Source organism: Salmo trutta, chromosome 7, assembly GCF_901001165.1.
Source record: "Salmo trutta chromosome 7, fSalTru1.1, whole genome shotgun sequence".
NCBI classification, from domain to species: Eukaryota; Metazoa; Chordata; class Actinopteri; order Salmoniformes; family Salmonidae; genus Salmo; species Salmo trutta.
In genome coordinates, this window is record NC_042963.1 from 54449287 (window position 1) to 54475533 (window position 26247).

General features: G+C 44.7%; 2 protein-coding genes across 4 annotated transcripts in view; one reads left to right on the plus strand and one right to left on the minus strand.

Moving 5' to 3' along the window:
* The first annotated feature begins 568 nt into the window (after window positions 1–568).
* Window positions 569–9317, plus strand: LOC115197697 (tyrosine-protein kinase CSK-like). The gene is made up of 7 exons (XM_029759466.1): window positions 569–794; window positions 1145–1244; window positions 2092–2182; window positions 2286–2359; window positions 2643–2838; window positions 7321–7407; window positions 8106–9317. Exons 1-7 carry the CDS (start codon window positions 584–586, stop codon window positions 8286–8288), a joined length of 942 nt encoding a protein of 313 aa, XP_029615326.1. The 5' UTR covers window positions 569–583; the 3' UTR covers window positions 8289–9317.
* Window positions 9318–14452: 5135 nt separating this feature from the next.
* Window positions 14453–26247, minus strand: part of LOC115197698 (caprin-1) — a 32189-nt gene continuing 20394 nt past the window's right edge. For 2 of the 3 annotated variants that reach the window (XM_029759467.1, XM_029759470.1), the window contains exons 11-17: window positions 22295–22765; window positions 21982–22092; window positions 18747–18878; window positions 16364–16547; window positions 15956–16144; window positions 15683–15792; window positions 14453–15229 (exon numbers count right to left, since the gene is read on the minus strand). In XM_029759467.1, coding sequence (XP_029615327.1) covers window positions 15140–15229; window positions 15683–15792; window positions 15956–16144; window positions 16364–16547; window positions 18747–18878; window positions 21982–22092; window positions 22295–22765 — 1287 coding nt within the window. In that variant the 3' untranslated portion in view covers window positions 14453–15139. The remainder of the gene's footprint in view (window positions 15230–15682; window positions 15793–15955; window positions 16145–16363; window positions 16548–18746; window positions 18879–21981; window positions 22093–22294; window positions 22766–26247) is intronic. The other variant, XM_029759468.1, reaches the window with a different exon arrangement.

A 26247-nucleotide genomic window follows, 5' to 3' on the forward strand; every position in this document is an offset into this window, starting at 1 on the left:
CCCCTCCCCCCCTCTCTCTCGATCTTCCTCTTCTCTCTCGCTCTTCCTCCCTCTCTCTCTCTCGCTCCTTCCTCCCTCTCTCTCTCTCTCTCTCTCTCTCTCCTTCTCCCTCTCTCTCTCTCTCTCTCTCTTCCTCCCTCTCTCTCTCTCTCTCCTTCCTCCCTCTCTCTGTCTCTCTCTTCCTCCCTCTCTCTCTCTCTTCCTCCCTCGCTCTCTCTTCCTTCCTCCCTCCCTCGCTCTCTCTTCCTTCCTCCCTCCCTCTCTCTCTCTTCCTTCCTCCCTCCTAAACCCCCCTCTCGCTCTCTCTCTCTTCACTGTACATGGACTGAGTTGTGGACCTAAAGCACATGTTGATGACATGCGTATATATATATATATATATATATATATATATATTTAAACCCAACCAATGCTCTGCTGTTTTTAACAATGCTGCCCTCTGTTGGTTACTTCTAGGTCCTGCTGAATAAATCCTAAGGCTCCTACCAACTCTATTTTTACTTACTGAATTGACCTCAAACCTGGTTCAAATCTAACGTATCCACCATCACCAGTATTCACAACCTTTAACCCTTCCTGGGTCATGTTATTGACCTACGCCTTCTCTCTCTCTTTGTCCTCTCCCTGTCCTCAGCACTATACCAAAGACGCAGATGGTCTCTGCACCAAACTGATCAAGCCGAAGCTGGAGGAGGGAACTGTGGCAGCCCAGGATGAGTTCTCTAGGAGTGGCTGGGCTCTGAACAGGAAGGAGCTTAACATTCAGCAGTCCATAGGCAAGGGAGAGTTTGGAGGTATGTATGTCCCTGTTCATGTATGTCTGCGGTTGTATGGAGACGTTAGACCCTCTGGGGGAACGATGATATGTTATTATCAATCACTCCTCTGCATCACAGCCTGTTCTGGGATGTCCACTGTCCTCTCTTCAGTTCACTGCACCCAATACCTGTTCTGTTGGAGTGTGTGTGTGAAATGGTCCGAAATGGACGCTCTCATTCTCACTTACACAGACGCAGGATGGGTGTTTAAACCGTCTACACACAGTGTGCCGCTCATTGCCACACCTGACTATTGAGCCAAGGTATTTCCAGGATGTAGAAGGTTTAAACACCCATCCTGAGTGTGTGTCTCTCTCTCCCTTCAGATGTGAAGGTGGGAGACTACAGAGGGACCAAAGTAGCTGTGAAGTGTATCAAGCATGATGCCACGGCACAGGCCTTCATCGCAGAGGCCTCAGTTATGACGTAAGTTTCAGAGCTTTGAGAGAGGACCACAACTCTGGTCAGTTTCAGAGCTTTGAGAGAGGACCACAACTCTGGTCAGTTTCAGAGCTTTGAGAGAGGACCACAACTCTGGTCAGTTTCAGAGCTTTGGGAGAGGACCACAACTCTGGTCAGTTTCAGAGCTTTGAGAGAGGACCACAACTCTGGTCAGTTTCAGAGCTTTGAGAGAGGACCACAACTCTGGTCAGTTTCAGAGCTTTGGGAGAGGACCACAACTCTGGTCAGTTTCAGAGCTTTGAGAGAGGACCACAACTCTGGTCAGTTTCAGAGCTTTGAGAGAGGACTACAACTCTGGTCAGTTTCAGAGCTTTGAGAGAGGACCACAACTCTGGTCAGTTTCAGAGCTTTGGGAGAGGACCACAACTCTGGTCAGTTTCAGAGCTTTGGGAGAGGACCACAACTCTGGTCAGTTTCAGAGCTTTGAGAGAGGACCACAACTCTGGTCAGTTTCAGAGCTTTGAGAGAGGACCACAACTCTGGTCAGTTTCAGAGCTTTGAGAGAGGACCACAACTCTGGTCAGTTTCAGAGCTTTGGGAGAGGACCACAACTCTGGTCAGTTTCAGAGCTTTGAGAGAGGACCACAACTCTGGTCAGTTTCAGAGCTTTGGGAGAGGACCACAACTCTGGTCAGTTTCAGAGCTTTGGGAGAGGACCACAACTCTGGTCAAGTGTTTTAACATTCTTATTGTTTTCTTAGATCAGTGTTTGTATGATCTGTGAGGTTTTGGTTGGTTTACTGTGCAGCTATTTAAACAGCTTTTCTAAAATGTTGAACTCTTACTAATGTGTGTTGGTCGTCTTCTGCAGGCAGCTGAGACACAATAACCTGGTTCAGTTGATAGGTGTCATCGTTGAGGAGACGGGAAGCCTGTTTATTGTCAGCGAGTACATGGCCAAAGTAGGTGGCTCTTTTATGATTCAGTTAAGTAAAAGGTAGTACATAAATACGTAGTTATATAAATAAAGAACCAGATAGCACTGAAGACCTCTCTCTTTTATAGGGAAGTCTAGTGGACTACCTGCGCTCCAGAGGCCGGACAGTGATCTTCGGGGATTGTCTACTCAAGTTCTCACTGTGAGTATGATAATGATTGAGCTGTACATCTTCAATAACATTACCAGAAGTCTGTTTGACAGTGGCTTATAGCAGCCAGTTGGAATTGTAACATTGTCAATTTTGGTCAGCATTGTTAGACTCTTTACATGTCGACCGTCTCCCTCCCCTCGTTGTGACATGCGTGTGAGGCGCTGGAGTATCTCGACACCAACAACTTGAACAAAGACCTCACTGCCAAATGTAAACTGTACATGAAATAGTTCAACTAAATGTTGCCTGTGTCCCTCCTCCTCCTCTGTAGTGACGTGTGTGAGGCCATGGAGTATCTGGAGGCCAATAACTTTGTCCACAGAGACCTGGCGGCGCGTAACGTTCTGGTGTCTGACGAAAACATCGCTAAGGTCAGCGACTTTGGCCTGACCAAAGAGGCCTCATCCAATCAGGACACGGCCAAACTGCCCATCAAGTGGACCTCACCAGAGGCTCTGAGGGAAAAGGTAGGCTAGTGTAACGGAGATTAGAACGTGCTAGAGCTAGCTTGAAATGTCGCTGTCGAATTTGATCGTTTTCTATAGCTCAACTGTTTGTGTTTTGTCAAAGAGGGCGGTCCACGTGTTAGCGAGGCAGAGGGCCCCGTGTTTGAGCCCTGGTATGGAAAGTTTATCCTGCGATTGTATTCAGATAGGGAAGAATCTATACTGCTAAGCTAGCACACTGACGTCAGTTTCACTCGTCACTCTCCTTGTTGTCTTTAGGAGCCTGGATCTCAAATCAACCCTCTAGGACAAGGGGGGGGGCAAAGTACGGCCTGCCGGGCACTTCAATCTGGCCGCGAGACATTTTTTTAAATGTATTAAATATTATTATGTTGAGTTATGATTTTTGGCTTAAAATGACTTATTCCATGATATACAAACAAGCTCCAATAGATGGCGCTGTGGCCTGGCGGTGTGCTCTGTGTTTCCAATAGATGGTGCTGTAGCCTGGCGGTGCGCTCTGTGTTTCCAATAGATCTCTGTGTTTCCAATAGATGGCGCTGTAGCCTGGCGGTGCGCTCTGTGTTTCCAATAGATCTCTGTGTTTCCAATAGATCTCTGTGTTTCCAATAGATCTCTGTGTTTCCAATAGATGGCGCTGTAGCCTGGCGGTGCGCTCTGTGTTTCCAATAGATGGCGCTGTAGCCTGGCGGTGCGCTCTGTGTTTCCAATAGATGGTGCTGTGGCCTGGCGGTGCGCTCTGTGTTTCCAATAGATCTCTGTGTTTCCAATAGATCTCTGTATTTCCAATAGATCTCTGTGTTTCCAATAGATGGCGCTGTGGCCTGGCGGCGCGCTCTGTGTATTCAATAGATGGCGCTGTGGCCTGGCGGCGCGCTCTGTGTTTCCAATAGATGGTGCTGTAGCCTGGCGGTGCGCTCTGTATTTCCAATAGATGGCGCTGTGGCCTGGCGGTGCGCTCTGTATTTCCAATAGATCTCTGTGTTTCCAATAGATGGCGCTGTAGCCTGGCGGCGCGCTCTGTGTTTCCAATAGATGGCGCTGTAGCCTGGCGGCGCGCTCTGTGTTTCCAATAGATGGCGCTGTAGCCTGGCGGCGCGCTCTGTATTTCCAATAGATGGCGCTGTGGCCTGGCGGCGCGCTCTGGCCTGGCGGTGCGCTCTGTATTTCCAATAGATCTCTGTGTTTCCAATAGATGGCGCTGTAGCCTGGCGGCGCGCTCTGTGTTTCCAATAGATGGCGCTGTAGCCTGGCGGCGCGCTCTGTGTTTCCAATAGATCTCTGTGTTTCCAATAGATGGTGCTGTGGCCTGGCGGTGCGCTCTGTATTTCCAATAGATCTCTGTGTTTCCAATAGATCTCTGTGTTTCCAATAGATGGTGCTGTGGCCTGGCGGCGTGCTCTGTGTTTCCAATAGATGGCGCTGTGGCCTGGCGGTGCGCTCTGTATTTCCAATAGATCTCTGTGTTTCCAATAGATGGCGCTGTGGCCTGGCGGCGCGCTCTGTGTTTCCAATAGATGGCGCTGTGGCCTGGCGGCGCGCTCTGTGTTTCCAATAGATGGTGCCTGGCGGTGCGCTCTGTGTTTCCAATAGATGGTGCCTGGCGGTGCACTCTGTGTTTCCAATAGATGGTGCCTGGCGGTGCACTCTGTGTTTCCAATAGATGGCGCTGTGGCCTGGTCAGCGCGCTCCATCATCACAGCCACTTCATTCCTTGACGACTTTTGACGTGAAAAATGAGTGCTGCGAAAATGAGAAGTGAACTCTGAATGTTGTTTAAAGAAGAATGGACAGCAAATACTTTTTTACTAATATTGGACATATATGCCAAGAAAGTGTTGCCGTTTTTAAGGAATATAATCTCAATGGTCATTTTTCAAGCAAGCATGCTAACTACGCTAGCTATCTGTCCTCTCAGGAAAAGGCAAGGAAGGCCTGAACTTGCCACAAATTTTAAAAGCCCAACAAAATACGTTTACAAAAACGGTGCTCTCCTCAAGACTCCGTAACTAAGGCAAGCTACACAGTGGCACATAAAATCACAAAGCAAACCTTTTGCTGAAAGGGAGTTTGTGAAAGAGTGTATGGTGGCGACTGCTGGTATACTTTGTACTGAGAGTAAAAAAACCAATTTGAGACCATTAGTTTATCACGTAGAACATCACCAGGTGTGTGGGAGTCATAGGGGAGAAGCTAATCTCTGAGGTTGAAGGAGAAAAAACAGATGGCGTCGATGTTTTTTCTATAGCGCTGGATGAGACTACTGACCTCAGAGACACCGCTCAACTTTAAACATTTTTTTGGTCAGGAATAAATGAGAACTTTGAGATAACAGAGGAACTTATTGCGATGGAATCAATGATGGGAACAAACAGGGGCTCTGACTGCTTGGAAGAAATGAATCTGTCTTGGAGCCCAACTGACAAACACATCAACAAATCTAACCGGTCAAAACGTTGGCCTATTCAAAATATGACTAAACAGAGTAAAAGAAAGCCCTAACTCAAAATGAATATTTATTCACTGTATTATTATCCCCACCTCTTTAAGGAATACCTGGGATAGGATAAAGTAATCCTTCTACCCCCCCCCCTTAAAAGATTTAGATGCACTATTGTAAAGTGGTTGTTCCACTGGATATCATAAGGTGAATGCACCAATTTGTAAGTCGCTCTGGATAAGAGCGTCTGCTAAATGACGTAAATGTAAAAAAAATGATTCATCAGGAAGCCCTGTGTAAAAGTGTGTTAAAGCTGTAAAACTGGTCAACTTTAAGGGAGGATTAACCATCTTCAGTTCATTACTGCTCAGTGATAAAGGCAGAGCACCAGGACTTGTACCATTAAAATGTGCGTTGGCTAAAGGAAAGTATTTCGACGTGTGTGGGAACTGAGAGGGGAGATATGTTTGGTAAAGCTATCGAGGAACATACCCGACGGCTTCTCCGAGTTGACAGACTGGCTGGGCAACTTTACTTTCGGTGTGAACATATTGGGACATCTGAACGATGTAAATGTGAAACTGCAGGGAAATTGTGTTTTTGTGCTTTGGAACTGTATTCCAACGTGAAAGCATTCAAGGCCAAACTTATGATGTTCTCCAGACAAATGAGCAGCAGGTCTTACTCATGTTTCGACACTGGCTGCACTGAACGCGCCCACATCAGGACATACAGTTACATGTAGAGTTTTCTCGCCGCTTCTCAGACTTCACCAAGATAGACACTGAGCTGGAGCTTGTATGATGCCCCCTGTCTTTCCACAGTGAGAAAACACCACCAGACACACAATTGTAGCTCATGGACGTCCAATGTGACAGTGCTTTTGAAGGAGAAGTACAAAACAGCAACAATAGACCAGTTCTATGGCTCACTGAATGTAACAAAGTTCCCAAACATTAAAAAAGACCAAATAGTGCTTGTTTTATTCAGGTCCAGATATGTGTGTGAACAAACGTTCCCAGTCATGAATTACAACAAATCCCATCACAGGTCAAATTTAATAAATTACCACTTACTTGTGAGCTATTTATGAGAATCTCAACATCAAAGATGACCGCAGACTTTTTGATTCCCTTGCCAAGATAGGTGACCAGACCGATTGTTCACATTTTAAGACTCAAATAACCATGACTGTGTTAGGCAAGGATGATGCTTTTCCATGCTGATGGTTATGCAGTGAGAATTATCCAGCAATGCACTTGGATACAGGTAATAACTAATCAGTCAGATTTGGGCTGAGGTGATTGGATAACTGTAAATATGGCTCACAATGGAGATGATAATTGTTCCTTAATATGCTTTCAGAAACCGACCAATCCAAATGAAACGCTCTTATCATGTTTCATTACCATTTTAGAATATTTTTTTTTTTTTACACATCTGCTTTTTACATTTTGCATGTCTCCAGTCATATAAGATATATCTATTTTTAAGTTTGCATATTGTGACTTTGTTTGTACTTTACAAGGGTAGAGATGCAGGATCTGTGTGTGTGTTTGACTGTGTCTGTGATGTTATAAATAATATCCGTTTTGTGAAAAATGTGTTCACAAAAAACAAACAAGGGTAGGTATGGTACGAGGGTAGAATTGTTCTGCAGGCATATGTACACCTACAGTACACTAGTCGGTGCGTGTCAATGTGAAAATGAATAAAGGCTACACGTGTTTTGTCACGCATATAGTATGTGGCTCTTGAGCCAAAATGTTTGCCAACCCCTGCTCTTGGAAACTTGTTTTGATCGGAGGGGATTGGATAGGTGTAAAGCAATATGGTAGCAAATCCATCTAGCCTATCAGAGGGCAAAATGGAGCTACCACCATATTGCTTTACACTTATCTAATCCTCTGAGATCTACAGGGAGTAGGGGTTAGAGGGCGACTTGAGATTTACAATATATCAATAGTATTGTACTGCTGATTGGCACCATTTTAATTGATGTATGTGTTACACATGAGCTGAAATGCTGTCTTGATCGACAGAAATTCTCCACCAAGTCAGACGTGTGGAGCTATGGGATCTTGCTGTGGGAGATCTACTCGTTTGGCCGAGTGCCTTACCCCAGAATTGTAAGTATCTTTTGCCTGGACAGATTATGAATAAGGACTGATTAGGGCAGGTGTGTGACAGCTATAGAGTGACAGCTATTATATATATATATATATATATATATATATATATATATATATATATATATATATATATATATATATATATATATATATATATATATATATATATATATATATATAAGCAAGCAGTTAAGAGTTGATGTAGTAAATCTGAAATGTGGACAATGCCTGTATAGTATAATACTATTCCAGTATAATACTATTCCAGTATAATACTATTCCAGTATAATACTATTCCAGTATAATACTATTCCAGTATAATACTATTCCTTTCTATTTTGCCAACATTCTGACAGGCTATGTTCTTTAGTGATAATGATAACCTACTAATAGAATTACTAGACAGATAAAGTATTTCTATAAATGACTCCCGTGTCCACTCTGATCCTCTATAAATGACTCCCGTGTCCACTCTGATCCTCTATAAATGACTCCCGTGTCCACTCTGATCCTCTATAAATGACTCCCGTTTCCACTCTGATCCTCTATAAATGACTCCCGTGTCCACTCTGATCCTCTATAAATGACTCCCGTGTCCACTCTGATCCTCTATAAATGACTCCCGTGTCCACTCCCCTTTTCACCTTTTTTTTATTCTTTTCCAATTTCCTCATCCCAACCTTCTCCTCTCTCAGCCTCTGAAGGAGGTGGTACCACGCGTAGAGAAGGGCTACAAGATGGAAGCCCCGGACGGCTGTCCCGAGGTGGTGTATGAAGTCATGAAGCAGTGCTGGACCCTGGACCCCCTGGTGCGACCCCGCTTCAGAGTCCTCCGGGAGAAACTGCATCATATCCTAGCCAAGGAGCTCTACCTTTGAGAGGATAGGAATAGAAGGAAGGGGAGAGAGGACAAGGGTGGCTCTCCTTTCATTGAGGAAGAGGGGGCGGTAGAGAAATGACGAGAGAGAGAGAGAGAGAGAGGACAGACGAGGACTGCTCTTCTTTTGTGACGGGACCTGCCTTTTTATCAAGACCTCAGAGATCTTCCTTCCTCCCTTTTATTTTTCTCCATAAATGAAAGATTCCCACCAGATTGTGTTAAAGTTCACTGCTTTTCTGACTTGATGTTTTATCATTTCTCATTCTGTTGAAATGTTTTTTTTATGCCACTTGTTGGCATCCCTCCCCCCACCTCAGGGTTGTACTTCAGTACAGTAGTGGGTGTGTCTGTCTGGCTGACTACAGTGTGTACCCGGTGTCAAACAAACCAATCCTGCCCTGTTGTGAGGTACTATACTCCTTTCACATTCTCGCACCGTGCTGGCTCAAATATGTTATTTTTTTACATTAGATGTATAACCAGGCCAGTGCAGTAGGTAGAGCTTGGCTCCGAGCCAGGTAATACACTTCCCATGTCCCTGCGCTCTACCCATACGGGTTAAGAGAGTATTTAACTGGGGTATTAATCTGTGCCAAAGTGCCTCCAGAACGAACGCAGGACTATCCCCACAGACACATCACGCCTCTACACGCTTGCCTTTTTTTTTCTATTTTTGTATGTTTTATACATTGTCTATTTTCAATCCACATCCTTCTCTCTTATGGACAAGTGTTCATCTCACATTTACCAAACTGGAAAGCAGGACAAATCCTCCAGGAAAAAGTATTTGATGACCTGTAACATGACAAAGAGCATGGGTACCTGAGGGAAAATACATTCTGGAGAAGAAAAAAAAACATTTTTTTGTAACAGATAAATTTAAGGGCAAGTGTCTTGGAATATTCAGAGTAAAATAAATAAAGTTAAGAACTCAAGGGAACTGTGCATGTGGGATGAAAAGCCCAGATTCTAATGTTATTTTTACTTTGCTGAGATGATTAAATCATTCCACTTCAATGTTTTGAAACTTGTCTTATTTTGTTCTTTGGTGATGTGCGTTTTGTGAATAAAGTTGTGGAACTATTATTTCGTTTCCGGTGGAATGGGTGACTTGTTTCACGGTTGCGACGTAGTGGTTCAACAGGGAAATGAGCACTGAAAACAAAAAGCAAGCATCTGCGCTGAAAAAGTGATCGCACGGGTTCAAAGATCTTTTGAGTAAATTTATTTCCCAGTAAAAGTTGCATTGGATGTATTCTGACAGCTGCCAACAGTGCTAAGTAGACAAGTCTACAATTATATGTTTTTGACCTGGCTGAAGATACGTTTATTTTTGAGGTGTAAATAAATAGCCAGCCAGTTCGAGAGAAGACATTTCACTGCAACAGATTGGTACTCTGTTATCCACGTCCATCTCAATACCACAGCATGACAGCCATCCGCAGCGGGCCGAAGAGGACACTGTCAAATCTCCCTACTCGTCCAGATTGTTTCTCTTGAGTCCATGATGCATTGATTGAACAGCTACAATACATAATAAATCAGACAGCAAATAATACTGTTCACCTTACTGTCTAAAAACTCATCTGTCACAACAACCGGAGTCTTGTCTGGTCTCTGCAGGGCTTCACGGTCATCCATCATTTAGTAGATACAGAACAGCAACATTTATTACGGTAAAGGAGGAGATATTGGTTGTTTGTGGTCACTTAACTATCAATTGTGATTTTTACTGTTTCAGCTGAAAATCCGGTGTTTATGTCAAACGGTTGTGTTATATTTCAGTGATCCATGTAAAGGGGGTTTTCGTAAATCCGAGCGCTCACTGGAAGCTCTGGCCGAGGAGTAGACTTGATCCGACATCACAACGGCACTCAAACTAACTTACCTGGCTAGTCTACTAGCTGATTACTAGCTGATTACTAGCTGATTACTAGCTGATTACTAGCTGATTACTAGCTGATTACTAGCTGATTACTAGCTGATTACCAGCTGATTACTAGCTGATTACCTGCTGATTACCAGCTGATTCCAGACACAAATGAGAGAACACCTCACTCTGACCATTGTACTCTCCCTAACATGATCTGGTTAGGCTATTTTCATGTTATCCAGAGAGTTGGTGACTAACTGTGCTGCTGGCAACAATCTTTAATTACGCTTTGTTTTTGTTTTTTTGTGCCGACGTTTACTGAAACCGGCCACACCGGGTGTTGAGCTGCGCTCTGGCCGACTAGAGTGCTCTGAAATCGGAGTAGATACCCAAAGTGTAATTATTGGGTTGCGAACTCAAAATTGAATACATTTCAACTGTGACATGATGCAGGTGTCTTTTTTAAAGCCCATAGCCATGTGTTTGAGGTGTATACTTGAATACATGGATTTAACCTGCCCTGTTTTAGGTTACCAAAGATGTCATCAGGGAGTTTGCAGCTGATAGAACGAAGATATTTTTTTTGAGAATGGACATCTTGACAGGAACACAAACAGCATTACATAAACAACCTAGAACTGGCTCCAACCCAGCAAGAGTTACATGTATATGTTCACTGACAACATCTGTACAGAGGACGGGATAGAACAGACTGACCAAAGTCAGTGGTACAGCTGCTTTAGTGAGTCGGATGTCCTGAGCAGAATGACCACGATACCAGCCCCCTACAGTCACTGGTTCAAGCCAGGCTGCTGGGAGTGAGCCTTAAACTCCTGGGTGAGTGAAACAGAACTATGGTAAAAAAATAAAAATAAAAAACCTGGAGAGTTGAACATAATGAGTGACAAGTTACGTCTGTCATACTTAGGAGGAAGTAGAACAGTGACGTCTCACCTGCAGGATAAATATTTCAAGGTGTTCCTCAGGATCTTGTTTGTCTCGTAGTAAGAGTAGATTAAACAGGTGTTGGTGGCAGCAACGAGCAGCTCCAAGGTCCTGCTTAATGTTCAGAGTGACTGTCCTGATCTTCTGGAGATGACGCACATGCTTGTTACGGTTTCCTACTGAAAGACATCGCTCTCTAGCCCAGATCTGTTTGTGTCATCTTGCCAGGACACCTACCATCAGTTGGCTATACAGTATAAACAGATCTGGGGAAAGTGACAAGTAGGCATTGTCTTGTTGGGTATTACTAACTACTGAAGCTGAGCTTTTACATATGTATTTTTTTATAACACTAGAGGACAGAGGGTCTGGCTCCAACTGCGGCTTTCAGACGGTGATACAGCCCGACAGGATGCTCTCAATTGTGCGTCTGTAAAAGTTTAAGGGTTTTAGGTGCCAAGACAAATTTCTTCAGCCTCCTTAGGTTGAAGAGGCGCTGTTGTGCCTTCTTCACCACAGTGTGTGTGGCTGGACCATTTCAGTTTGTCAGTGATGTGTATGCCAAGGAACTTGAAGCTTTCCACCTTCTCCACTGCGGTCCCGTCGATGTGGATAGGGAGGTGTTTCCTGAAGTCCACAATCAGCTTCTTTGTTTTGTTGACATTGGGTGAGCGGTTATTTTCCTGGCACTCCCAGGGCCCTCACCTCCTCCCTTTAGGCCATCTCATTAATTGTTGGTAATCAGGCCTACTAGGGTTTTCTGCAAACTTGATTATTGAGTTGGAGGCGTGCATGGCCACAGTCATGGGTGAACAGGAAGTACAGGAGAGGGCTGAGCACTTCATGATGACAGAAGTGATTGATAGTCATTTCCTTCAGTTACCTTTGCTTTCTTGGGTTCAGGAACAATGGTGGACATTTTGAAGCATGTGGTGACTGTGGACAGATGGGGAGAGATTGAATATGTCCGTAAACACTTTGGACAGCATGTGGTGCAGGATAACATCTCTTCCTCCCGAGCTAGCTGATCACATTCCAGAGGTTTTCAATAGGGTTGAGGTCTGGAGATTGGGCTGGCCATGACAGGGTCTTTGATCTGGTGGTCGTCCATCCACACCTTGATTGACCTGGCTGTGTGGCATGGAGCATTGTCCTGCTGGAAAAACCAATCCTCAGAGTTGGGGAACATTGTCAGAGCAGAAGGAAGCAAGTTTTCTTCCAGGACATCCTTGTACGTGGCTTGATTCATGCGTCCTTCATAAAGACAAATCTGCCCGATTCCAGCCTTGCTGAAGCACCCCTGGATCATCACCCATCCTCTACCAGATTTCACAGTGGGTGTGAGACACTGTGGCTTGTAGGCCTCTCCAGGTCTCGCACCCACTGTAAAATTTGGTGGAGGATCGGTGATGATGCGGGGGTGCTTCAGCAAGGATGGAATCTGTCAGATCCCCAATCTCCAGACCTGAACCCTGTTGAAAACCTCTGGAATGTGATCAAGAGGAAGATGGATGGTCACAAGCCATCAAACAAAGCCGAGCTGCTTGAATTTTTGCGCCATTAGTGGCATAAAGTCACCCCACATCAATGTGAAAGACTGACGGAGAGCATGCCAAGACACATGAAAACTGAGATTAAAAAAAAATCAGGGTTATTCCACCAAATGTTGATTTCTTAACTCTTCCTAAGTTAAAACATTAGTAATGTATTTAAAAATGAATATGAACTTATTTTCTTTGCATTGTTCTAGGTCTGACAACACTACATTTTTTTGTTATTTTGACCAGTTGTCATTTTCTGAAAATGCTCTAAATGACAATATTTTTATTTGGGAGAAATATTGTCAGTAATTTATAGAATAAAACAAGAATGTTAATTTTACCCGAACACATAGTAAAACTGATGGTTTTGCAGTGGTCACTTAATTTTTTCCAGAGCTCTCTCTATGTATATACACAAATAGTAAAAAAAAAAAAAAAAAATTATATATATATATATATATATATATATATATATATATATTCATACATACACACGACAGAATTTGTAATGATAGTAAAATTGTGTGTATTGGAGACAAACCTACAATGACATGCTCTAGTAATCCACACCCTCCATAAAGAAATCTGTTTTACTCCAAGTCATCCATTTGCTGCAATCAGTTTTCTATGGAGAAGAAAATTCAACAAAGGAAACCATCCTGTTCGATCCTTGCTGCTCCTGAATCACTCAGCAATAGAAGATACTCGACGCAACGACCACAAATCAAGGATAATGTAACATCTTTATTGAAACTCTTGATGTAACATCAATTTACAAACTGAGATTCTTTTAAAACAATTAAAAACAAAAAAAAGGCTTTTTTAGAACCCAAAATCACATGTGGGGGGGGGGGGGGGGGGGAGAAAGGGTGGGGGGGACTGGGAAAGAGAACAGAAAAGTACTCCTGGGGGGGGGGGGTGGACTGGGAAAGAGAACAGAAAAGTACTCCTGGGGGGGGGGGGGGGGGGGACTGGGAAAGAGAACAGAAAAGTACTCCTGGGCGGGGGGGACTGGGAAAGAGAACAGAAAAGTACTCCTGGGGGGGGGGGCTGGGAAAGAGAACAGAAAAGTACTCCTGGGGGGGGGGGGGGCTGGGAAAGAGAACAGAAAAGTACTCCTGGGGGGGGGGGGTGGACTGGGAAAGAGAACAGAAAAGTACTCCGGGGGGGGGGGGGGGGGGACTGGGAAAGAGAACAGAAAAGTACTCCTGGGGGGGGGGGGCTGGGAAAGAGAACAGAAAAGTACTCCTGGGGGGGGGGGGGTGGGAAAGAGAACAGAAAAGTACTCCTGGGGGGGGGGACTGGGAAAGAGAACAGAAAAGTACTCCTGGGGGGGGGGGCTGGGAAAGAGAACAGAAAAGTACTCCTGGGGGGGGGGACTGGGAAAGAGAACAGAAAAGTACTCCTGGGGGGGGGGGGGGGGGACTGGGAAAGAGAACAGAAAAGTACTCCTGGGGGGGGGGGGACTGGGAAAGAGAACAGAAAAGTACTCCTGGGGGGGGGGGGGGGGGCTGGGAAAGAGAACAGAAAAGTACTCCTGGGGGGGGGGGGGACTGGGAAAGAGAACAGAAAAGTACTCCTGGGGGGGGGGGACTGGGAAAGAGAACAGAAAAGTACTCCTGGGGGGGGGGGGGCTGGGAAAGAGAACAGAAAAGTACTCCGGGGGGGGGGGGGGGGGGCTGGGAAAGAGAACAGAAAAGTACTCCTGGGGGGGGGGGGGGGCTGGGAAAGAGAACAGAAAACTACTCCTGGGGGGGGGGACTGGGAAAGAGAACAGAAAAGTACTCCTGGGGGCTCGGACCAGCAGTGACAGAGTATGTGTTTTATGTCATAAAAATAATGAAATATTTCAAGTTTACAGGAATATTTGTTTCAAAACATCTTAAACCCACGTCTCAGATTTACAGCTTGGCTTGTATATTCAGACTCATTTTAAAACAAATCTTTATGACAAATAAAAAGTGAGGTGGGGGCAAACTGCATTCTGGATATCTTGAATAAGTGTGGCATGGCATGTTGTCGCTCAGTCAAAACCTGTCCCAATTCGCTCCTTACCCCCACCCCCACCACCTTGGACCCTTACATTTTTTTTACAGATCTGTAAGACGCAATATGGTGGAAACTCCACATGCGACTGTTGCATCCTTGTCCGACTCGGGACAAAAAAAAGAGACCGAAGTCAGTCTACCACTACACCTGTTATACGTCTCCAGACGTTTTAAGGCTCAGACAGACCAGTAGCTTTTTCCAGCTCAGAGTACTTAACACCTCTGAACAGAGTGCCGACTGCAAACAGATCTTACACGTAGAATCGCACAAAAATGTCACATGTCCACCAGCGATCAGGTGGTCGCTGAACAAACAGCAGATCAACATTCAGTACGGTGTGTGTGTGGTCCCTTAGATCTGAAAACATTGAAATGTTAAGGCCAAGGACAAGGAGTGAATTGGAACCAGCAGTCAGAGTCAGTCAGAGTCAAACAGGCCCGATCAGGATCTCATGACCTGGGCATTGCCTCCTCGAGACACACCTCTGGGTCCCTGACCCGCTCCACGTTTGTAGTTCTGATTATAACCTTCCTGAAGCGAGGGGGGGAAGAGGGACAAAACATTATTGACAGTTCTTAGAGAGTACTCCTTTATAGATTCCTAACAAATATAATGAGACTATTCAGTAATATGGCAAGGAGAGGGAACACAAAACCAGTCCGTTCTGGGATACCGGCCCACCGCTCATTACCGCTAGGCAACCTGCCACCCCCTGCTCTTATAGATGCCAAACAGAATATACGCGACCATCCAAGATCTCTTATGGCAAAGGGAAGGACAACTTTGAGGGCCAACTTCCCAGACACAGATTAAGTCTAGTCTTGGACTACAACAAAAAATAAATAATGCTCCCCTGATTGAAAGTGCTTTTTAGTCCAGAGCTTAATCTGTGTCCGGGAAACTGGTCCTGAGCATGTTAGCTCAACATCCATCCCAAGCCTCCCGCCAAACCTGTGTAAAGTGATAAGGGCAACAGTTATTTACCCCCCGTTGGTAGTTGCCACCGTTGGAGTAGTCCCGAGGTGTGTTGAACTGGGCCTGTTGGTATCCAGAGTTAGGAGTGTTGGTGAAGGGAGACCGGTAACTGTCATAACCTGGAATGGGTCGTTACACATTAAAAAAAGAAAGTCTCACTTCTCAAACACAATACCATCAATTCTATTCAAGCCCTAGAAGCGAACAGAATGCTGTAGTATATTGAAGATACTGTGTGGCCCTGCAGTAGTTAACAGTGACAGTAGAGGACAGATACTGGACCTCTGTATCCGTTGGTCAGGCCACGGGCATTACGTGGCCCTCCGCGGGTCATTCCTCTGCTGTTGTAGAAGGACTGGGCCTGGCGACTGGCCCCAGGGCCAAACCCCGGACCCTGCTGGCTGAGCTGCTGCCCCTGGGACAAGTCCTGGCTGGGCAGGGATAGGTCCTGGGAGTGGAAGGCACCAACTCCTACAGGGGGAAAAAAATTGTTTATGTAAAAAAAATGTACCATTTTAAGACCAGTCATGAAATATCGTTGTTCACACCATCTAGTGCTGTTATACCCGTTCACATTGTCCTTTCAGGATGGTTACAGTAGCACAATGGTGAATGTATAACCAGGCCAGTGAGGTATGGTCCACTTGGTTTTGCTCGGTAGTGGGAAAAGGGCCAAAAACTGCTCCAAACCTCCTAGCTCACCAGACTGCAGCTGTTCCGTCTGCACCTCCGTCTGCACCTCCGTCTGCTCCACAGGGAGCTGCTGTGATTGGCTGCTGAAGCCCTGTTGGCTGTAGCTGTTCTGGTATTGGCTGGCCTCGGTCAAGGCTTCCGTCTCATTGGCTGGCGGGACAGGGGCGTTGAGGTTGAATACCTGAGGGGAATAAGGCAGCCTGGTGAGTACTGTGGTTCAACCAGGAAGAATAGGTACTTCCTGAAGAGAATCTGAGAAAAGGTAATAGACTAAGTAAGAATTAAAGCTACAATCTGGGATTTGTGTTTCAGGCCAATAGTATCCCTGCCACTTAAACTAAGGAATGTAATCTGTTACTACACAACCCTATCCAAGTGTAACTATTCAAATCAAACTTTGTCACATGCGCCGAATACAAGTATACCGTGAAATGCTTACTTACAAGCGCTTAACTCTTCTTGAACTGCGCTGTTGATTAAGAAAATATTTACCAAATAAACTAAAGTTAAAAAAAATACACCTTAGCCAAGTACATTTAAACTCAGTTTTTCACAATTCCTGACATTTAATCCTAGTAAAAATTCCCTGTTTCAGGTCAGTTAGGATCACCACTTTATTTTAAGAATGTGAAATGTCAGAATAATAGTAGAGAGAATGATTTATTTCATCACATTCCCAGTGGGTCAGAAGTTTACATACACTCAATTAGTATTTGGTAGCATTGCCTTTAAATTGGTTAACTTGGGTCAAACGTTTCGGGTAGCCTTCTACAAGCTTCCCACAATAAGTTGGGTGAATTTTGGCCCATTCCTCCTAACAGAGCTGGTGTAACTGAGTCAGGTTTGTAGGCCTCCTTGCTCACACACGCTTTTTCAGTTCTGCCCACACATTTTCTATAGGATTGAGGTCAGGGCTTTGTGATGGTCACTCCAATACCTTGACTTTGCTGTCCATAAGCCATTTTGCCACAACTTTGGAAGTATGCTTGGGGTCATTGTCCATTTGGAAGACCCATTTGCGACCAAGCTTTAACGTCCTGACTGATGCCTTGAGATGTTTCTTTAATATATCCACTTAATTTTCTGTCCTCATGATGCCATCTATTTTGTGAAGTGCACCAGTCCCTCCTGCAGCAAAGCACCACCACAACATGATGCTGCCATTCCCGTGCTTCACGGTTGGGATGGTGGTCTTCGGCTTGCAAGCCTCCCCCTTTTGTCCTTCTAACATAACGATGGTCATTATGGCCAAAAAGTTATATTTTTATTTCATCAGACCAGAGGACATTTCTCCAAAAAGTATGATCTTTGTCCCCATGTGCAGTTGCAAACCGTAGTCTGGATTTTCTATGCCGGTTTTGAAGCAGTGGCTTCTTCCTTGCTGAGCGGCCTTTCAGGTTATGTCGATATAAGGACTCGTTTTACTGTGGATATAGATACTTTTGTACCCGTTTCCTCCAGCATCTTCACAAGGTCCTTTGCTGTTGTTCTGGGATTGATTTGCACTTTTTGCACCAAAGTACGTTCATCTTTAGGAGACAGAACATGTCTCCTTCCTGAGCGGTATGACGGCTGCGTGATCCCATGGTGTTTATACTTGCGTACTATTATTTCTACAGATGAACGTGGTACCTTCAGGCGTTTGGAAATTGCTCCCAAGAATGAACCAGACTTGTGAAGGTCTACCATTTTTTTCTGAGGTCTTGGATGATTTCTTTTCATTTTCCCATGATGTCAAGCAAAGAGGCACTGAGTTTGAAGGTAGGCCTTGAAATACATCCACAGGTACACCTCCAATTGACTCAAATTATGTCAATGAGCCTATCAGAAGCGTCTAAAGCCATGGCATAATTTTCTGGAATTTTCCAAGCTGTTTAAAGGCACAGTCAACTTAGTGTATGTGAACTTCTGACCCACTGGAATTGTGATACAGTGAATGATAAGTGAAATAATCTGTCTGTAAACAATTGTTGGAAAAATTACTTGTGTCATGCACAAAGTAGATGTCCTAACCGACTTGTCAAAACTATAGTTTGTTAACAAGAAATTTGTGGAGTGGTTGAAAAACAAGTTTTAATGAATCCAACCTAAGTGTATGTAAACTCCCAACTTCAACTGTAGGTCCTGGATGGCAGGAAGCCTCAGTGAAATCAAATCAAACCAATGCTCTTCTTTTCTTAGTTCAGTAATGTTAACATAGACCTAGCTTCTTTTCCTGACACCCTAATGTCATTACAGAATGGTGTTGGGTGTGAAATCTCCCCCCCCCAAAAAAAGAACAAAAAAGTGGCTTCCTGGTCTCAGAAAACGTGACATGTGAGCCATTGTGTGTGCGTGTGAGTGTCTCCAAGTATCCAAAAGTGTGTGAGTGTGACCTTACTGTTTGCATGGACTGGAATGGTGCTGCGTTGACATTGATGCCGGAGCTGTGTGGGGGTCTGGGGCCGCTGACAGGCTGGAAGACCTGCTGGGTCTGAGAAGAGGCAGGGGGCTGCTCTGACGACAGGGACACCTGGATGGGAAGGAATGAGGTCGTTAACATTCATTTCACCAGGGAGAGAGAGATGTGGTTGTCCCCACCTAGCTACACTACATGACCCAACCGTATGTGGACACCTGCTCGTCGAACATCTAACTCCAAAATCATGGGCATTAATATGGAGTTGGTCTTCCCCTTTGCTGCTATAACAGCCTCCACTCTTCTGGGAAGTCTTTCCACTAGATGTTGGAACATTGCTGCTGGGACTTGCTTCCACTCAGCCACAAGAGCATTAGTGTGGTTGGGCACTGATGTTCGGCGATTAGGCCTGGCTCACTGAACGGCTTTACTTCAGAGCTCAGTAAAAATCGTGTCCTTGGTTGCAACACTCACTACCGAGTTCCAAACTGCCTCTGGAAGCAACGTCAGCACAAGAACTGTTCGTCAGGAGCTTCATGAAACGGGTTTCCATGGCCGAGCAGCCATGGAAACCCATGTGTGGAAGAACTTGACTAGCCTGCACAGAGCCCTGACCTCAACCCCATCGAACACCTTTGGGATTAAATTGGAACGCCGACAGAGCCCGGCCTAATCGCTCAACATCAGTGCCCCGACCTCACTAATGCTCGTGGCTGAATGGAAGCAAGTGTGTGTGTGTGTGTGTGTGTGTGTGTGTGTGTGTGTGTGTGTGTGTGTGTGTGTGTGTGTGTGTGTGTGTGTGTGTGTAGAGACAAATAAAATACAAGGTTCAACTCCTTATCTATTTAGCAGTGTTTTGACTTGGCACTAACATGGCCGTGTGGCTCCGATAGAGTGATGAGATTCTGGTAGTCTGGAGGGGAGCAGAGGACAACTTGAGTAGATGTGTTGTATACCAACTCCACTAATCTCCATTTATCATTTACAGAAGAGCATTACATTTCCTCTGTCAATTCCCTGGACATCACACATTTGTGTGTATATGTATGTATGTATGTATGTATGTATGTATGTATGTATGTATGTATGTATGTATGTATGTATGTATGTATGTATGTATGTATGTATGTATGTATGTATGTATGTATGTATGTATGTATGTATGTATGTATGTATGTATTTTTTTAAAGGCGACGGTGATACACTTGAAACTACTCTTTTTCGCTAACTTCTCTGTAGGAACATGCTCCTATGATAGTAAACATCCTAAACCTCTAAAAATGCAATATCCCTACTGGTCAATTCCTTAGTTACAGAGAGGCACCAACCGGTTGATCGCAATAGACTAGTCGATCTTCAAGGTATTCCTAGCAGATCACCAAACATTTCTATAGGAAAGCCAACGAAAGGCTTTCGCTGCTATTTTTTGTTTTATTAGTCTCACGCTGTTGGAGGTGGGTGCACTTGATTCAGAAGCCCTGTTGGCGAGAGGTGGGTGCACTTGATTCAGAAGCCCTGTGCGCCAGGTAGCCAAAGTGTTCCCATTTTGAACCATTTAATTTGTCTTAAATTTGTCAAACTCTGCCTACCAGGATAGCTTTATTCAGCACTATCAACAGTGCTTCTCCCTACTTCCACTCGCGCTGCAGCTGCAATGAATGAGTAGCCAAGTGTATCGATAGGCTTGCGTTATTGTTAGCAGCTCGTATTGTCTATTTCCTCTGGTCATAGGAACAACATTAATTTGTGCAAGAGGCAGAAATAATGCAATGCGACTGGAGTGTCGCCATCAGTTGGAAGACTGTTCATTCCACCGATTCTGTTGCAAAAGGTTCCTTAAATGGAAGCAAAATGGAATGAAACGGAGAGGGACCTATCCGAACTTGTCCAATAGAAACGCTTGTTTTAGTTGCAAAACGTTTTGCAACTGTTTGAAGGAATGAACACACCCAAGTCTCAGAGGAAAGAGGACCGTGAGAGGCCCTCTGCTGCTGTCCCCTGCCACGGTGACTGAACATGAGATACAGGTACAATCAGTCTAGTAAAATAAAAAAAGCTAATTATTTCAATTTATGCTCAGCTATGCCTCGCAAGTGATACAACTGATCTATTTTGTTATCAAAGCTTGGGTTTTGAAATATAGTATGGTCCGAGAACAACACTGGCAGTCCAGGCATATAGCCAATATGCTGTGATCATTTTTTTGACTTACTGCACAAACCTCAATCCTACAAAACAGTTGTTGGTATGTTAATGTTGCATAGCCTTGCCTTTTTTAAGTAAATATGTATTATTATTATAATATATATTTACATCTGAGCTGTAGATCTCGGCTTGCTTTTTGACTGCGAAAGCGATCTTTCAGAAAAGGTTGGTGACCGCCTTAGACTAAGGCGAATGATTGAGACTAAAGCTGAAATCATGGAGAAAAAAATAAATACAAATAATATATATTTTTAAAGAAGGTTCCTGGAACACGGCTATAGTGATGTCTCATCATGGCTCACTAGAGAGAGTGAGAGCCACCCCCTAAAAGACAAACCGTGAGAAATCTGCTAGGGTTTGTTTTCACACTGGTTTTATTCAGTCTGCAGGGCACAAAAAAGGCGTGATATTATAATATTGTGTAGAAATTGTTACAGAGAGGCACTTTGGATCGACTGCTTAGATCTCGTCGAGACAAAGGCTCTGAATGAACAGCTGCCTTTCTCATCTGTTTTGTCTCTTGTTATTCAGGTCGTGTGTGTAGGAATCTTCAATGATGATCATACTCATTTGACAAGCCCATCTCTAGTTGCTACTCTGACCTGACGAGCGAGACACCCCCCTTGTGAGGGTATGTAGGTGCCACCCACCTTTTTCCCACTCAAGGCTCTGATGAAGGCGATTCATGCTGAAACGGAAGCCTATTGTTTGTTTTCAATAAATCAGATTTACTCAGAAACAGAGTGCGACTGTTTTTGTTATTCTCCAGGATAGTCACCAGTTGAATTCTCCTGAGGTAAGGAATGATTCTTAGATTTTCAAGTCCCTCAGTCGAGCACCCGATTCCCCTTTTTTTGTTTAAGCTGGGTTAAAGCGTGTTTTTCCACTGTTCAGGAGCCTGTTTGGTGCTAGACTTGATGCACCGGTACCACTTGCCGTGCTGAAGCAGACAGAATAGCCTATGGCTTGGGTGGCTGGAGTCTAACAACTTTCCAGGCCTTCCTTTACTTACCTGGATGGTGTCGATGGAGTCAGTCTGTGATCGGGGTTCTGCCGTGTGTGATGAGCGGTACATGGGAGGCGGCGTGGAGTAGACCTCAGGCGTGGGGGACACCATGGGGACCTAGGGAGAACAGAGGACAGAGACATCAAGCGAGCGGTCGACAATAGAGTACAGACAGAGATATATAATAATAATAAACAAGATTGCAGTAGGAGAAGCAGAGAGGATAAAGTCATATCTGGCCAGGTGGGATTTCTCATGATGTTATGCTGCTTTTAGAAAGGACACCCTGCTGTCATGTTGTGGTAACCCCTGTACTCACTTGTGTAGACTCAGGCTGTACAGGAACAGTGTGTGGTGAGAGGAAGGATTCTGGGTGGACTGGGGGACAGCCCATCTGAGGCAGGTCCATGTTCTGTGGTTGAGGTTTCATGGGCTGGGCCGATATGATGGCTGGGTCAATGGGCTGGGCCGATATGATGGCTGGGTCGATGGGCTGGGCCGATATGATGGCTGGGTCGATGGGCTGGGCCGATATGATGGCTGGGTCGATGGGCTGGGCCGATATGATGGCTGGGTCGATGGGCTGGGCCGATATGATGGCTGGGTCGATGGGCTGGGCCGATATGATGGCTGGGTCGATGGGCTGGGCCGATATGATGGCTGGGTCGATGGGCTGGGCCGATATGATGGCTGGGTCGATGGGCTGGGCCGATATGATGGCTGGGTCGATGGGCTGGGCTGATATGATGGCTGGGTCGATGGGCTGCCCATCAAACTCCAGCATTGAGTCCTAAGACAGGAAGCATAAAACAGCTATGGCTGAATACCAAAAATACTTCCTTGATCATCATGTCTGAAGTCCAAATAGAGGAACCTCAAACCTTTTTTAGGAGCCCAACGCTTCATATGTGTACAACAGTCAACCAGCTAGAAGCACAACGCTCCTTATGTGTACTAGGGACAGGCACGGTTAAATCGAATATCTGGATATTAGTATTGATTTCTTGAGCCATTTTTTTTTTACTTTGTTAAAAAAGGCAGTTGTATTTATTTAAAAAAAATGGATGTCTAAATTATCCTTGGTGACGTTTTTACCTACAAGGATGTACCATGACATTTGAAATACTCTATTTAATAAAACAAACTTTTGAATGTAGTTTTTTTATAACTGTGCGTTGAGCTACTGCAGGACATTTAGCCCACCAGACTGCCCTGAAGTAGGGGGGTTATTCCCCCCCCACTACAAATACCAATTACAGGCGCTCACCGAACAGAATTTCCACAATAACCAACAGTTCAATGCAAAATAGAATCGGTTGTATCGTGGCGAAAACCACATCTTTCACCGGTGCGGTTAGCCAAACCATCTTTCACCGGTGCGGTTAGCCAAACCATCTTTCACCGGTGCGGTTAGCCAAACCATCTTTCACCGGTGCGGTTAGCCAAACCATCTTTCACCGGTGCGGTTAGCCAAACCATCTTTCACCGGTGCGGTTAGCCAAACCATCTTTCACCGGTGCGGTTAGCCAAACCATCTTTCACCGGTGCGGTTAGCCAAACCATCTTTCACCGGTGCGGTTAGCCAAACCATCTTTCACCGGTGCGGTTAGCCAAACCATCTTTCACCGGTGCGGTTAGCCAAACCATTCTTCTCACCGGTGCGGTTAGCCAAACCATCTTTTCACCGGTGCGGTTAGCCAAACCATCTTTCACCGGTGAGGTTAGCCAACCATCTTTCACCGGTTCGGTTAGCCAAACCATCTCTCACCGGTTGCGGTTAGCCAAACCATCTTTCACCGGTGCGGTTCGCCAAACCATCTCTTCACCGGTTGCGGTTAGCCAAAACATCTTTCACACGGTTGCGGTTAGCCAAACCATCTTTCACCGGTGCGGTTAGCCAAACAATCTTTTCACCCGGTGCGGTTAGCCAAACCATCTTTCACCGGTGCGGTTAGCCAAACCATCTTTTCACCGGTGCGGTTAGCCAAACCATCTTTCACCGGTGCGGTTAGCCAAAACCATCTTTCACCGGTGCGGTTAGCCAAACCATCTCTCACTGGTGCGGTTAGCCAAAACCATCTTTCGCCGGTGCGGTTAGCCAAACCATCTTTCACTGGTGCAGTTAGCCAAACCGATGTTTACTTCTGCCATGTGCATTTGAGTCATTCTAAATGAGTCAAGAGTCAATAGAAAAATGTTGACTATCCGGATATCTGAAAAGAAGTGTCCGTCCCTAATCTATACCACAGTTGACCTGCCAGAGAGCAGCTGAGCACTTAACGGAGAGAATGCCTAGGCTTTAGCTCAGCAGGCTAACATTGTCAAAGGCTAACATTGTCCCATCTAACATATCAAAAATAAATAAAGGAGACGGTGATCGACTTGACGCAACTCTACCATGCAAAACATCAATGCTGAAAACGAGTTTTAATGACTCTAACCTAAGTGTATGTAAACTTCCGACTTCAACTGCAGGTATGCACATCATCTACCTACGTTATATACCGTTGAAGTCGGAAGTTTACATACACTTAGGTTAGAGTCATTAAAACTCGTTTTTCAACCACTCCACAAATTTCTTGTTAACAAACTATAGTTTTGGCAAGTCGGTTAGGACATCTACTTTGTGCGTGACATGTAATTTTTCTAACAATTGTTTACAGGCAGATTATTTAACTTAGAATTCACTGTATCACAATTCCAGTGGGTCAGAAGTTCACATACACTAAGTTGACTGTGCCTTTAAACAGCTTGGAAAATTCCAGAAAATTATGTCATGGCTTTAGAAGCTTCTGATAAGCTAATTGACATCATTTGAGTCAATTGGAGGTGTACCTGTGGATGTATTTCAAGGCCTACCTTCAAACTCAGTGCCTCTTTGCTTGACATCATGGGAAAATCAAAAGAAATCAGCCAAGACCTCAGAAAAAAAATGGTAGACCTTCACAAGTCTGGTTCATCCTTGGGAGCAATTTCCAAACGCTTGAAGGTACTACGTTCATCTGTACAAACAATAGTACGCAGGTATAGACACCATGGGACCACGCAGCCGTCCTACCACTTAGGAAGGAGATGCACTTTGTCTCCTAGAGATTAACATACTTTTGTGCAAAAAGTGCAAATCAATCCCAGAACAACAGTAAAGGACCTTGTAAAGATGCTGGAGGAAACACGTACAAAAGTATCTATATCCACAGTAAAACGAGTCCTATATCGACATAACCTGAAAGGCCGCTCAACAAGGAAGAAGCCACTGCTCCAAAACTGCATTTAAAAAAAGACAGACTACAGTTTGCAACTGCACATGGGGACAAAGATCGTACTTTTTGGAGAAATGTCCTCTGGTCTGATGAAACAAAAATAGAACTGTTTGGCCATAATGACCATCGTTATGTTTGGAGGAAAAAGAGGGATGCCTGCAAGCCGAAGAACACCCTACCAACCGTAAAGTACAGGGGTGGCAGCATCATGTTGTGGGGGTGCTTTGCTGCAGGAGGGACTGGAGGCATCATGAGGACTGAAAATTATGTGGATATATTGGAGCAACATCTCAAGACATCAGTCAGGACGTTAAAGCTTGGTCGCAAATGGGTCTTCCAAATGGACAATGACCCCAAGCATACTTCCAAAGTTGTGGCAAAATAGCTTAACTTCTTGAGGGCTGGGGGCAGTATTCGGAAATTCGGATGACTGACGTGCCCAAAGTAAACTGCCTGTTACTCAGGCCCAGAAGCTAGGATATGCATATATATTGGTAGTATTGGATAGAAAACACTCTGAAGTTTCTAAAATTGTTAAAATAATGTCTGTGAGTAAAACAGAACTGATATGGCAGGCAAAAACCAGAGGAGAATCCATCTGGATTCTTTTATTTTTTGAGGTGTCTGCCCATTCAAATCCTTGTTATTGGGAAAATCAAAGGAACACCTCCCAGATTGCAGTTCCTAGGGCTTCCACTAGATGTCAGTCTTTAGAAAGAATTTCCGGCTTGTTTTTGATAAATGAGCTAGAATTTGCAGTTTTTCTAGGTGGCTCCCATTTTGACTGTAGTATTGTGGCGCGCTTGCATGAGGGCGCACACTTTGTTATTTATCTCCGGTAATGAACATACTATTCTCCGTCTTAAATTTTATCGTTGATTTACATATTAGAAACGTTGTTTGACTTGTTTGGACGAAGTTTATTGGTAACTTTTGGGATTCATTTGTATGCATTTTGAACGAGGGAAACAGGTGGATTACTGAATCAAGCGCGCCAACTAAACTGACTTTT